Genomic DNA, 13,833 nt, shown 5'->3' with positions numbered 1-13,833 from the left:
AACAAATCAGACGTGTCAAACCAGCTGCTGATCTACAACAAATAGATATGTATTTTAAAAAATGTTTTGCTGCTTTTCTCCAGAAAACCATTTTGTTCTAGTCTGTCAACAGTTAAGTTTTTTCTTTCAGAAACAAACAGCTGTAGGATATCCAAACTGCTTTCCTGCAGGGCTTCTTTGTATTGCATTGCATTAAACTGTTTTCACTCCTGCGGTTTTTTCTAATAGCCGTTTCTAATGGAGTCCATATGAAGAATTCAAAAACCACTGTAGCCAAAGTGAGTTTCCTAGTGCTAAGGTTAGAGCTTTATAACCAGAAGCTGCTGTGCAGAGCTGGGGAAATTAGCCCATTGAGGTGAGAAATGGAATTTCCCTTTGCTGTCTCATTCCACCAGTGACTAGCATCAGGAAATCTTGTCTCCTGGCATTGAAGGATTAAACAAGGCTGCTAGACACATGCAGACTTTTCTGCCTATCTGTCTCTTGGCAGCAGGAAATCAAGATCTCCCACCATAAGCCCATAAGGGCACAAAATCCTAACACCAAAGAGTTAATGAGAAAAACATAAGCCAAGCAGATAAACTCTGGAAGCTTCTGTGTAGAATTTGAAAAATTCAGGTCCCTGAAGCAGTGCTAAAGCCTTAATAATGCCTGCCTAGTTTTGGAAGGCAGGGCTTGTGAATTTAGTGTCTGCCAGCTTAAAATGATCAGAGCCAGGATTTGAGGGGGGTGTGGGAGTGAAGAATTTAATCATTTTCAAGATTCCAAATTGATCCATGATACCCCTAAGACGCATGATCCAGCGTGCCTTTGCCGACTGACACTTGACAGGAATGCGTACGAGACTGCTTGCTCTGCTGCATTGTTGTTGTCACTTTCTAAGCATGGAATACATACATGGCTGCTCATCCCATGGCTTTGCATGATTGTGGTTGACTTTCACATTTTCTGTGCGCAGAAGTATGGTGCTGCTTTGGTTCCACTGAGCTACAGTCATGTCAGCACAGACCTTTATTGGATCCTGCGGGTGGTGGGTAGGCTACATTTGTTAAAGTTTTTTCATATTTTACCTGCCCCATTCTTAAATTATCCGACACATATACATGTAAGAAACAAGAAAAAGGGCTTAACTACCCCTTTGTGTACTCTGTCTTACCAAGCAGGAATGCTGTAGAGTTAGAGGATTAAGGGGACATGGAGCTTTTCACCTTTGAGTCACTTTTTCAGATCTGTACAAGATTAGTAATAAAGAAAAACTTCGCCATCCAACAACTCTTTGGCTTACTTGCACTAATTTGGGGGTCTCAGTCCAGCTCCTAATGCACCCCATAATTGAACACAAGGTAAAATTTTCAGTCACGTAAGTGACTTAGACACCTAAGTCCCATTTAAAGTGGGATGTCGCTGCCTAAATCACGTAGGTGCTTTTGAAATTTTACCCCAAGTCTTAGGAGAGGCCAGTGGTTGAATCATGAATGGAGACTCAATCATCAGCTTCAGAGGTGGTCCCATCAGTGGTGAAACACGGGTGTGGTTGGAAGGGAAGCTTGCGTGTGTCTGCCTGTGCTCTGTTTAGCGAATAACAGCTGCAGTCTCCAGAGCTATCAGTCTGACCCATTTCACAAGCACTTAGTTCACCTGCAAAGGCATCCGGTAATTTTAGAATTTGTCTAACTCAATCAAATTGCTTCTAATTTTTTTTCTTCCATTTCTCTCTTTTCTTTTCCTGATCCAAGGAATTGTGGGAATGTGTTTTGCTCCAGTTGCTGTAACCAGAAGGTGCCAGTTCCCAGTCAACAGCTTTTTGAACCCAGCAGAGTCTGCAAATCTTGCTATAGCAACTTGCATCCCAGTAGTTCCAGCCTTGACCTCGAACTGGATAAACCAATCGCTGCCACTTCAAATTGAAGCTCCAGCCTAGAAGGAAGGGTGAAAGAGACCCACTGACTCTTTCCTAAACAGACATGCTTGGTGGACAGACTGGTGGGACTGGAGAAGCCGTGCACTTTGGAGATTGGGGCATGGATCATTGCTCAGAGGGACAGAACTCTAGGACGTACCACTGGATTGTGGAATTCTTCTTTTCCAGCTATCCCCTCCCTTTCCTTTTTATCCTCTGTGTGTGTGTGTGTGTGTGTGTGTGTGTGTGTGTGTGTGTACACATATATATATGTATATATATGTGTGTATATATATATGTATATATATATGTATGTTTTTTTTTTTGTTTTTTGGAAGACCAGGGAATTGGGAAGGGTGCTGGGGCCAGGACCAGGTCTCCGTCATCCTCTAGCTGCCCCACCATTGAACTGTGCTGCAGACAGACGTCTCAATTTTATGGAGGAAAGGAGAGGAGGGGAATCAGTGCAGAGTCAGCGTGCAGAGTGTGAATACCAGTAGTGTCAGTGCTTGTGCTTTCAGTCACTCCTTTTACTTCCAAACAAGAAACTGCTGTTTGGGAAACTTGCTGCTAGAAAAAATGGAAATCTCTTTTCCAAGAGAGCACTCTCCCTCTGTTCTTAGAGTGGGGTTAGTTACCCTCACCGCGTGAAAGGGGAATCAATCACAGATTTCCATACTCAGCGGCTCTGAATTTACATACGTAATCCACATGTTTTATTGTCTTTAGCCAAGCCGGCTGTGGCTTTGAGTGGAAACACCTGGGCACCTTTGGCTAAGGAACGTGTGTGCTTGTGTGCGGGCAGTGAAAGGGAAGGCTATTGAATTGTTGAGGACTGATTTACACTGGCACCTCTGTGTAAGGGTCTGTAAATGCAACTCAGCATAATGAAAGTGGTGTCTGGGAAATTGGGAGACCTTTAAACTACCACCCGTGTCCCATTTTTTTCGGCTAGTTTACCCAGAATGTCGAGCTGTTTCACCGATAGAGCACTCTCTATGGTGCATTCAAACATAGACGGAATGTCATACTGTTGATCAGACTCACGCTTTAAGGAGAGAATTCAAATGGCTGTGATATCTTGCTGAGTGAAACTCCCTTGGCCTGAGGCTGCCAGTCAGTGAAAATAAGTACATGGATGCGTGTCATGTCTGTGGAACATTTCCTCCTTTTCATTCTGTGATCTGTATACTTCAGACATGAAAATCCTGATCAAAGATCTAATCAAAACAAATCATGGATTTACCCCCCTAATTTGAAAGCAACTTTTTCAAGTCACCTCATTAAATTGTGAGTCTTTTGAATATCTATTTCTTAATGAGAATATTTGGTGCCCACATCCTTTTTCTTATGATACAGTATACTTAATGCAGCTTGGAGAAGGAAGAAAAGTACATTGTAATGTCCTGTTTCATAATATATTGTCTAGGCTAAGCTGTGACAGCTTCTACTTCTGATGTGCTCAAGTAGAACAAATTCCATTGGAATATGTAAAGGTTTTTGAGTACAAAAGCACAAGGAATTATAATGGCTGTTGGGCTAGATGGGTATTTGCCTTCAGTGGAACATCAAAATGACGCCTCCTAGAGGGAACTTCATAAAGAGAGAGAAGCGTCTCAGAATACCTCATAGAACCTTAGGAGAAAGACATCTCAAGGTATTTTATTCTTGATGTCTGATCTTTCCACACCGCTTGTGAAAGGTGCATACACTGCTGTAGTGTAAGCTGAAGTTTTACAAGATGAAAATGAATGTTCCAAGAGGCTGGTTTTAGCATAGCAGCCCATGTGCTTAGAGGCCAGGAGATCTGATAACAATGCTCCTTGGCACGTTTTGAAACACTTGGAAATCAGCAGTAGGAAAAAGCAAAGAAAAAGCTAGGGTCTCCCATTGGAGTCCTATCAAAAATGAGTCATTCCTGGGAAAATGCAGTAAAAATCCTGAATAGAACTGCTATAGCAGTTTCAGTTCCAGATGCAGCCGAGAAGGTTGGAATGGAAACCAGGATAATATACAGCTCCTATCTCTCTGGCTTTTCCTTTGAGGCTGGTGGTTAGAAGCTTGACTTAGTGGCCATGGTGTAGTTCTACACACTAACATTATGTGGTTTTGTGGTGCAAAGAGTCAGGAATAAGTCTGAGATTCTGCAGTTCCTAATGACAGGTGCCAAGAGGTTATGATACGGGTTTTTTGGTATGTGATATACAGTGTGAATAAATGCTTGCAGCTCTTAGTCTTTTTTGATCAATGAAGCACTTTTTTATTAATATTATTTTTCTTTGTATGTAAAGGGGGAACCGATATCTCTCCATAGCTGTATATATAACCCTTCTCTCCTACAGAGGAGTAAAGTGCTCCTATATTTTTCATTTTTGTCAAAGCAAGAAGTAAATACTTTAGAATTGTTAAATCTATAAATAAAAGTGAATAAAGTTTAGCGTTTTGCATGGGAGCATTTGCTAATACACTTCCTAATTTTTCTTTTTCTTTCCTGTCTTTCATAGATGAAATATGTGAGGTTCAATATAAACACCAAAGCCTTTCATAAAGGAGCCTGCCATAAGCCGCCTCCTGCTTTCTTTTCCACTGTGTGTCTTTGCAAGGAACACACGCTGGGGCTCCTAAGTTTAGAAGAAAAATATTAAGCTTGGTTTTCCTGGTATGAAAGCACGTGCAGCATCAGGTATTGCTCCATAACAATCAATACAGTTTTCCCTGGGGCAGGAGTACTGGGTGTTAAAACTTCCTTTGTACCTCATACTTCTCTTACTGTGCACTGACCATCAGATTTCAAAGTCTGAGCCAACGATTTTATTAGCACAACCACAACTGTGTAGAAATGGCCCCGGCCACCACAGACTTCGCATCTGGTTTCAGTGTGCTTTAGAAACAGAAGCTCTGTGCATTTCTTCCCTCTGCAGCAACCATGCTGTAACATTTACTGTTGGACAGTGTTGGTGGGGAAGTTAAAGCTTAGTTCTTACTTGCAACCTTTCTCCTTATTCTCAGTGTTGATGGTGCAGCTGTGGCTCTTTGGAAACAAACCAAACTGATTCAGGTTTAATGCTGAAAACTCTCTTCTTAATCCCTCCCCAAAAGGTGGAGAACTCACCTGCTAGTTCTCCTGCAAAATCTAACCTGCTGATGGGTCTGAGCAGTGTTACTTCCTTAGAGCAGCCAGTTCATTTCAGCACCCTAGCCTCATATACACTCCTGTTCACTTTCCATCCCACCAGCTCATGTTCTTGTAGTGGTATTTTTGTTTTCTGTATTTTAAGTCAGAGAAGGGATTTTTTGTATTGAACTCTTTGGGAGACTGAAGTATATTCTGCACATCTCTGTTATTTAGGAAACAGCCCTATTCTAGTCACACAGATGTGATGCACAGTTGTTTTATAAACTTTTCTTCTTGCATGTTTTTGAAAATTAAATACTGCAGATTCTGAACAGAGCAGTGATCAAAACCAGGGGCTGTATCTCACAGCTTCAAGAACAAAATATAAAAGCCCATGTAATATTGTGCACTATTAAGAACAAGTAAGGGAAGAGCAGGTTTTCAATTACAGATCAGAATTTGATTGTATATAGCTCCTTTCATACTCTAGTTACTTTAAAGTGCTTTTCTAGTAATTTCTTGCTTATGTGCTTACCAACTACCAACCAATTGCATGTTCTCATTGGATGTTGTTCTCTGTTATGGAGAGACCACTATAATTATCCCTTACTATTGTCGGAAAGTGCCAGATGATCTTTCATTTTCACCTGGAGTGACCCCAGAGGTGGACAGAAGGGTCTTCAGTTAAAGAATCCAAAAGGACCACCCTTACAGCTGGTTTGCAGTCCCTGCAGTAATGCATGGTTGTCTTTGTGTAGAAGTCCATATCTTAGTGATCACCTTTCCCGAGAGAGCATTCATTCCTTTCCCCTTTGTAGAGCTCGTAAACAGCTTACAAGTCCAAAACAAGTTAAAAAGAAAAAATAAAGTAGTCACGTTATCACCATCGACAGCTTCATGCTGCCTTACAGACGGTCATTTTTAAGGATGTACGAAGCCTTTATAAGCACTGCTTGTGGATCGCGTCAAAGCTATTAATTGGTGGCTGTGGGAGAAGACAGTCCCAAGAGCTCAAAGACCCATCACATGAAACAGGACCATAAAATTGGACAATGGCGACCCCAACAGCCACTGATGAAGAGAGAACATTATATTAAAGTGCAATTCATGACAAAGCGAGGTGGTCATGGGGTCCGATTAGTTCAGAACTTCGGTTTGTGATCCACAGTTGCGGTATGCTGGTGGCAATGTGAACGGCAGTAAACCAAGGGTTCTTCACCTGGAGATTAAGAACACGGTACCAGACTGCAAAAAGGGAGTACGAACCTGTATATGGGGAGTAAGTCCTGATATGGAAAAGGTTTTGAACCACTGTTATCAACTAGCAGTGGAGGTTGCCAAGGGCAGTAACCATGTGCAAGTATGCTGAGCTGATTCAGGGGTCACTGAATGGCAGCTGGGAGTGCCTTGCAGGCAATGGTGTGCTTTCCTCTTCTACAGATCCTGAGTTATGGTAGACTATTGGCAAGTTGAGAGAACTTACCAAGGTCCCTCTCGAGTTAGGTGAAGGGCAGGGCAGTAATTGGTTATTTTGGAGTGTACAGGAACTGCTGCAACCACTGCTGTATGAAGTTCAGTTCTCAGAGTGAGTTATTCTTGGAAAAATGAGTTATAGCCCTGAGTCTCTCAACATTTGTCTGGCTAACTGTACCGTGTATAAACATCCCACGGGGATCAGGTAAATAATGATCTCCATCCTTGCCTTTTATGCTCACAGTGCAGGCTTTGGGTCTGAGAGATTGTTGCTTTTGCAGTTTTAAGGTCAGCACACCCTTTCGCTTTTCAAATTTTTGAAATGCTGCTAAAGTTTTATCTTACTATTTAAGAAGTCTGGTTTTTACCTAATTCCCAGAGTTATATTGTTAAATGATTGTCTTGCAGGAGTCACAGGTGATGCATTTGATGGTACATTCTCAGTGGAATTTTTATTAAAATAGCATCTAAGATCTGATCAATTGCTTCAAGAACATTAAGTATCTTAACACACGCAAATCTATGAGATCAGAGAGCTGGCTAGTGGCATTGTAAATTGTAACAGCATTTATTCTGCTGTCACCTCAGTGACGATTTAGATATTAATAAATTTGTCATTTTCATACACAATGACAATTGTACAGTCCCTTGTGTTTTGTAACTCAGTATATATGTAGGGCTTCCAGTTTGTGGTGGTTTATTTTTAGGCAAATTGCAGCTCATATATTAGGAAAAAGAAGTAGTTGCATTGTTCAAAAAACTTTATTTTTTGTTTTAAAAATCCACCTCCTCCCAAAATAAATAGTCCCAGGCTCCCAGTTAACATGGATCATTACAGCCCTCCAAAGCTCTGCACTCCAGGAGATGGGCTCCTAGCAAGCATCGGAATCTCAATGGTCTGTTAACGTCTACAAACAGCTCCTAATGCTAGAAGTCAAATGTGGGTCGCTTTCATTCTGTATTGGATCTGTCACAGATACAGGTGAGCTGTGCTTTAGCCCCCTTTTGGTGCCTCTCAAACGCACCTCTCTGGTAACAGTTTTCACTACTTTCCCCCATCTCTGCATGGCACCACATGGTCCTGCCACCCCTCGGGCAAACCTGCACTGGTCACGCCTGTGACTGCAGCACAGGTAGACACACCTGAGCTAGCCTGACTCGCTGAGCCGGGTAGCAGTAGCAGTGAAGCTGTGTCAGTGCAGACTTCAGCACATGCTGACTGTCCGGGTGCACAGCCAGGATCCTGAGTGGGTTTGTACAGCTTGTGCTGCCGCGGCGTCACTGCTGTTAGTACCCAAGCTCACTAGATGTGAGCTAGCGCAGTATGCCTACGCGCGCCACTGAAAGCAGGGCGTGACTCTGTGTAGACGCACCTTATGAGTGGGTGTGTGAGCTGTAGCCCCTTTGGCTACCAGCTGTGGTAATACAACAGTCCCTTGTGCTCCGCATGCGTGAGCCCTTTTCCTCCAGGAGCCTGTGACAACAGCTGATTAAAGTGACTTAAAAACAGCTTCTTCAAGGCAACTTTCTCATTCTGGGGCCTGGAGCAAGATTCATATTGAAGTGACTTGTCTCATCCCACAATAGCGTTCAGTGCAGCAGCTTTTGTAGAGCAGCTTCACGGAAAAAGACCGAGATTGGGGTTGGTACACTTCGGAGGCTCTGCATGCCTCAGCGCCAAGAAGGCTTAGAACCCTCCTGGTTACATTTTGTAGTTACCTATATCATTGGGCAAGGAACAGTACATCTTTGGTAACAATATTTAACTGTGTTTAGAGGTGCAGTGACTGGGCTGGGTCAGGCAAGGAGCACACTGCATGTAACTGAGATTTTTGCGGAGGGGGGGAAGGCTGTGGTAGGCTGCAGCATATTTATAATTCCTTTCCCTCATCTGCCCTCTTCGTTCAATTCAGCAGGGTATACCACTAGCCTGGTATGGAGATGAGACCTGCTCTGTCTCATTTAAATGTTGAGCACAAGATGTATTTTAAAAAGACAGATTCCCTATGTATGAACACACTGAGCCTTTTCCCGATTCCTTTATTGCAAAATTGACAAATTACTGAACTATCTTGTTCAAAGAATTGGTTTCACATTTTAAGTTGTTTGCACTTATTTCATAGGGATTATAAGAAGATTGCTTAGATCTTATGCTTCTGGTGTAATTTTATCAGCTGGCTTGTGTATTTGATCTCACCAGAGGTTTGATTTTTAAATAGCATATAGGGATAAGTTCGCCTCAGTACTGTCCCTTAACAATTCAGCTTCTAATACACTAAGGCTTGGTCTACACTACAGAGTTAGGTTGACATAAGACAGCTTGCATTGACCTAACACTATAAAAGTATATGCAAAAACATAGCTCCCACCGCTGTAACTCGCCCACTACACCAACGTAATAACTCCACCTCCACTACTCAGAGGCATAGTGCTTAGGTCAACACAATGTCAGTGTGGACACTGTGTTGTTCACATCAACTGTTGCTGCCTTTCAGAAACTATCCCACAATGCCCCACACTGGCAGTTAAATTGGTGCAAGCATTCCTGGTGAGGACACGCATCGCCAACACAAAGAGCATAGTGTGAACGTGTAAAACCAATTCAGCTACTGCAGAGGCTGTACGTTAACGTAACTTAAGTCGACTTAATTTTGTAGTGTAGACTTGCCCGAAGGTGCTTATCTGCATCTCTTGTGACATACGCGTCTCAATAGCATCAAGTTTCTGTTTAACAATTCCTTGTGTATACTAACTACCTCACCCATTTCTTTCAGACCCATTGACAGGGTAACGAACTTAGCCAAACACCCCCAATAACCATGCTCACCCATAGCTCTCCCTTTTTGGCACTGCCTGGGAAAGAGAATCTCTGTTTTCCTCATCTCTGGCCAGATACTTAGACCCTTATGTCTACTCCAGACTCAGCTTCTTCAGAGGTCAGTTTCCTACTTTCCCAGGCCCCCAGCACGAGGCATTCCCAGCTTAAAGTCTCCGCGTCCAATTATCTTAAATTATACCCAAAAATCATTTGTAATAAGGAAGAAATTAAAGAGAAAATCACAAACACAGCTAGCCTAAATACGAGTGCGGCTGTAGGTTTAGTTACAGGATAAAGATAAAGGTTTCATCTCAACGAAATTATATGGTTCTTTGTCCTACCCAGCTGCAGCCAGGATCTATTGTAGTGAGCAACTGGTGAGTTGGGAAACCTGCTTACACCACAATAGACCCCTGACCTGTACGTGGGACTTACCTTCCCAAGTTACACTGCAGCCTGGGGACCACATTCTTGTGGTTGAAGAGGCCAGTGGAGAATGTCCTTGTGGACATAAAGCTGCTGGAGGCAGCCTAGCAGTGGCAGGGTGTTGTCTCAGAGGGAGGGGCTGGGGAAGTGGTGCTACAAAGCCAAAAACCCATTTTATAAACTTCTGTGTCTTAGACCAGGCTTCAGATTTAGGTTTGGTTTTGTTTCCTTGTCTCTGTGTTGAAAAGAACACTCATTCATTATCTACGTTTGACCACCACATTTGCCTAAAACATTTTAAGTACCTTTCTTTTCAACACTTCCTGAAAGACATCAGTGATACTCATGGTCATAGCCCCATTTGTTTAGCATAACCCTAAATATTAAGCTCACTATAAGCAAATACAATTTGTATCATCTGCACCAGGCACTGACCAGGATTGTAAGCCAACTTCTCTTTCAAAGTGTTTATGGATTTTCTCAGTCAGAGCTTTCCTTTTAAAACTCGGCTTCCTTCATAAACCAAGGCGATATCCATGGAAGCTGCCTTAGCACTGTAACAGCCGGCTTTTTCTTCTGAGTCTACCGGGCAGAGATCCTGTTTGCACCACCTAAGTAGGATATGCAAATAACTTTTAACCAAAGCCCTTGTACAGACAACACTTGTTGCAACCTAACCTCTAGTACTGTCACAATCTCTAGAAATGCATGCTCCGGACAGACAATCCCCATGAATACCAAACTACAGTGGGAGTGGATTGATACAAAAAACCCAAAAAGATTCACTGATACCAAAACAGGACAGTTACTTGTCTCTGTCAGCAGCTGATATTGAGGTCTGTCACCAGTCTGTCACAGTGAAAGGTGTGACTGACTGCTAGAAATGGATCAGATCAATCTAGTGAGGTGCGTAGCCTGCTGGAAAGAAGTGTTTCTATTTACCTCTGAGCAGTGTAGGCATCAGTGGAGGAGGCATCAGGCCAGGCTGCATGTTCAAGTAAGAGAGCCCCTGCGAAAAGCACACGTGAGATGTAAATATTCCCAAACTCCAATCCCAGTAGGAAGGAGTAATGGAATGGTCAGATGTTCCTTACTCCGTCACAGCCTCCTGCAGCCTCAGCTGGTTCAGACCCAAATCTACTTCAGTTTGAAAAGGAGGCAGTGACCAAGCATTCCTTAAGCACCATTGCCTATCAACATGTGAAAACCATTCTCCTCCATCTGATTCCTGAAACAGGGACATCCTAAGACTAATTCAGAGTCATTTTGGAGTTTCTGAAGTGGATTGTTTGTCAGTTCTCTCCATTACCTGTGTAGATCCTTGCCAGAGTGTAGGCAAAATCTCTTGCTGCTAGCTCCATCACAGCTGCCCCCTCTGAGCCAATTCTCTGGGTGAACTGTCCAAGCCTGCGGAGAGCATCCTGTATCAGCTGCACAGAAGATGCCAGCTCTGAAATGCTGGAAGCCAGCTCCAGCTTCCCCTGCAAACAAAGCCGTTACAGAAAACGTTACAGGGTGTTTGCTTCCAGTAGGGAAACACAGCAGCTGAAATCCTAAGACCACCAGGCAGGACACTGATGAAAGAGCTCAAACCTCTGCAATTCTCACAGATGCTGCCAGGGGGAAGCTAATTCCATGCCAGCCAACTCTGACAGAAAGCTGCTCAGCTGCATTGAGGAGAACATCCTGTGAAGGACCCTTGCAGCATTAATAACAAAACCACTCTGAGCCAGATTCACCACGTTGGCATTCCAGCAAGGTGTGGAACGCGCTACCTAGTGCTGTATGTAGCGTACACACGGCCTTGTAATGACATACCTGGATCAGGCAGAAATTATACCTGCCCATCACCACCGTATCTGAGCTGTGCTTCGACATCAAAATATTTCCATTTCCAGTGAGACGTTAGACCTGTGTCTGAGGAGTGCATTCAGCTCCTGCTCCCCTTGAGCTAAAAGGCAGGTTTGAAGAATCCTTCCCTTACGAGTCATGCAGATCTGGGAAGGCCCAAAGGAGCGAGGCATCAGGGCTCTGCTGGTCCAAGGGGCTTTGCCGGCCCCTCTGTTGGATTATGCTGCCATTTTTCCAGTGGCCTAGCTGCACTGGGAAAAACGTGATGGAAGGTCAGCGTTGAGACCTTCATGCCACTCTGCACTGGCTGCCTGTTGTTAATACAGTGTGCACACTGCTGTCCAGATGTGTGAGGTTGAGGTTTGCCCTAATTTGGGTTTCCCAAGCTGCTACATGGTGAGCTCTCAGAAGGGCTCTTTATTCACGTTACACGTGTGTTTGTATCAAATATCTAAATGGTGTTGTAACATTCCTCTCCCATATTACTGATACTAAGTTTGGATCAGCATTTCCATTATCATTGGGTTGAAAAACTTGCAATCTATGTGAAATCCTGGCCCCTTTGAAGCCAATGGGTGTTTTGACATGGACCTCAGTGAGGCCAGGATTTCACACTGGGTCTCAGCCCAAGAGTCGGAGGTGCTATGTTTTACAGAATTTTACATCTTTACCCCGGTAGTTCTGCACTTTGTGCTTTTCTGCTTTAGTACAATATGACAGAAGGGTTACAATGGTTAGATTTGCAAAGAGGAGCTGTTAATGTAGCATTTTATAGAGCGCTAGTCATGTGAATTAATCTCTTATTTGCAGGTTACTTATGAAACTGATGTTTATGAATAGCTGATATTCTGCTAAAAAGTAGTTTTGTGTATTTTTAGGCTTTTGATACTTCAGATGACGGTACAGTTCTTACTGTTGTTACTGGAAAATACAGCCTGCTAGTTCCGTCGGCGTCAGCCTGTGAAAATTCAACCCAACTTTGTATTCTATAATACTTGCCTGCACTACGCCCTCCTCGGAACAATCCTCCCGTATTCTGTGACTGTATTACTATACAAAATCCCACAATGCTCAGTGCACACTATGCTGTACTCCATGTGAAGCGGATAATCATTCACAGCAGACTTAGTATAAATACAAAACCAACCAACATCATTAAACAGGACAGGGCTGCTGCCAAGATAAAGTCCAAAGGATCCTCCAAGACCCAGCATACTAATGAGATGTTTTATAAAGCCTTTTAAAAAAGTAACTTAGAGATTGATGCCAACAAATAACAGACTCCAAAGGCAGAAAAATAGTCATAACAGGCTGGGCCGAAGCCATAGGTATATGGATTCTCAAAACACAGTAGACGCATATATCACACTAATACCTTGGTACTACAGCTGGCTGTGTTACAAACTGTTACTGCCTAAACTGTCTTGCTGTTTTGTGTTCAAAGGGATCCATGTAGTATAGCTCTAAAATCTGATGTACCTCAAAGCGTGGTTATGGTCAGAAAAGTGACAGGGTTTTGGTCTGTATGTGTTCTGCATCAAATCCTTTCATCTCAAATTTGCTAATTTTTTTACAGGTGATTTTTTTTTTTTTTTTTTTTTTTTTAACTGCCAACAGAACACGTTCAACCAACAGGAAAATCAAAATCTCTTCCATTGGAAGGAGAGAGAAAATCTGGAATGGAGAACTCAGCCAGCAGCTTCAGTGATTTATGTCAAAGGCAGAAACAACTCCAGCCTTGCTATCCTCCAAATCTACCTGCTCTAAGTGTCTAAGAGTATAACTGACAGAAGGGTGCCACTTTTACAGTCACTTTTCTGACTGATGTTGTCATACAGGCAGTGACCTTTGGGGTCTAAATGTTTCTGAATCCATCAGGTTGACACAGAAAAATGTTTAAGCAGCCACTATTTTTGGTTAGTCTCTCCTTGCTGCAAACAGCTAACAAACAATGTAGCCAGAACTGGGCTCATTTCTTATAACGGAAAATCATCTGCAAGGTTATGAGTATTTAAAAATAAGAAGGATAACACCAAAAACAGAACTGAGCACAAACCAGACAATGTTCCAGTCAGCTTTGTAGCATTACTTGAACAACCTATGTTTGTGCTTTACAGTGTTAGTGTGATTTTATTCTTGAAAACGACTAAAAATGGCATTGCGGGGCTTCTATTACTAATCAAATCTACTTATTTACAAGAACTGTCCTTCAGTGGGGCTCCACAGCTTGTACTGAAGGCACAAACTAGC

General features: G+C 42.9%; 2 protein-coding genes across 13 annotated transcripts in view; one reads left to right on the top strand and one right to left on the bottom strand.

Moving 5' to 3' along the window:
* The window catches only part of MTMR3 (myotubularin related protein 3), a 145,275-nt gene extending 137,626 nt beyond the window's left edge, over positions 1 to 7,649 (top strand). For 8 of the 9 annotated variants that reach the window (XM_067550225.1, XM_067550228.1, XM_067550227.1 and 5 more), the window contains one exon: positions 1,737 to 4,337. In XM_067550225.1, coding sequence (XP_067406326.1) covers positions 1,737 to 1,908 — 172 coding nt within the window. In that variant the 3' untranslated portion in view covers positions 1,909 to 4,337. Of the gene's footprint in view, positions 1 to 1,736; positions 4,338 to 4,404 lie in introns of those variants that run through there. The other variant, XR_010920227.1, reaches the window with a different exon arrangement.
* LOC137154520 (acyl-CoA dehydrogenase family member 11-like) overlaps positions 1 to 13,833 on the bottom strand; it is a 37,353-nt gene that overhangs the window by 3,407 nt on the left and 20,113 nt on the right. For 3 of the 4 annotated variants that reach the window (XM_067550235.1, XM_067550232.1, XM_067550234.1), the window contains 3 exons: positions 11,042 to 11,213; positions 10,675 to 10,741; positions 8,514 to 10,343 (listed from right to left, as the gene is read on the bottom strand). In XM_067550235.1, coding sequence (XP_067406336.1) covers positions 10,217 to 10,343; positions 10,675 to 10,741; positions 11,042 to 11,213 — 366 coding nt within the window. In that variant the 3' untranslated portion in view covers positions 8,514 to 10,216. Of the gene's footprint in view, positions 1 to 8,513; positions 10,344 to 10,674; positions 10,742 to 11,041; positions 11,214 to 13,833 lie in introns of those variants that run through there. The other variant, XM_067550233.1, reaches the window with a different exon arrangement.

The sequence above is a fragment of the Emydura macquarii genome, unplaced genomic scaffold (assembly GCF_026122565.2).
Source record: "Emydura macquarii macquarii isolate MOO-44397 ecotype Brisbane River unplaced genomic scaffold, CSIRO-AGI_Emac_v2 contig_1254, whole genome shotgun sequence".
Classification (NCBI taxonomy): Eukaryota; Metazoa; Chordata; order Testudines; family Chelidae; genus Emydura; species Emydura macquarii.
The sequence above is the reverse complement of the archived record's forward strand: the minus strand, read 5'-3'. Positions and strand labels throughout refer to the sequence as shown.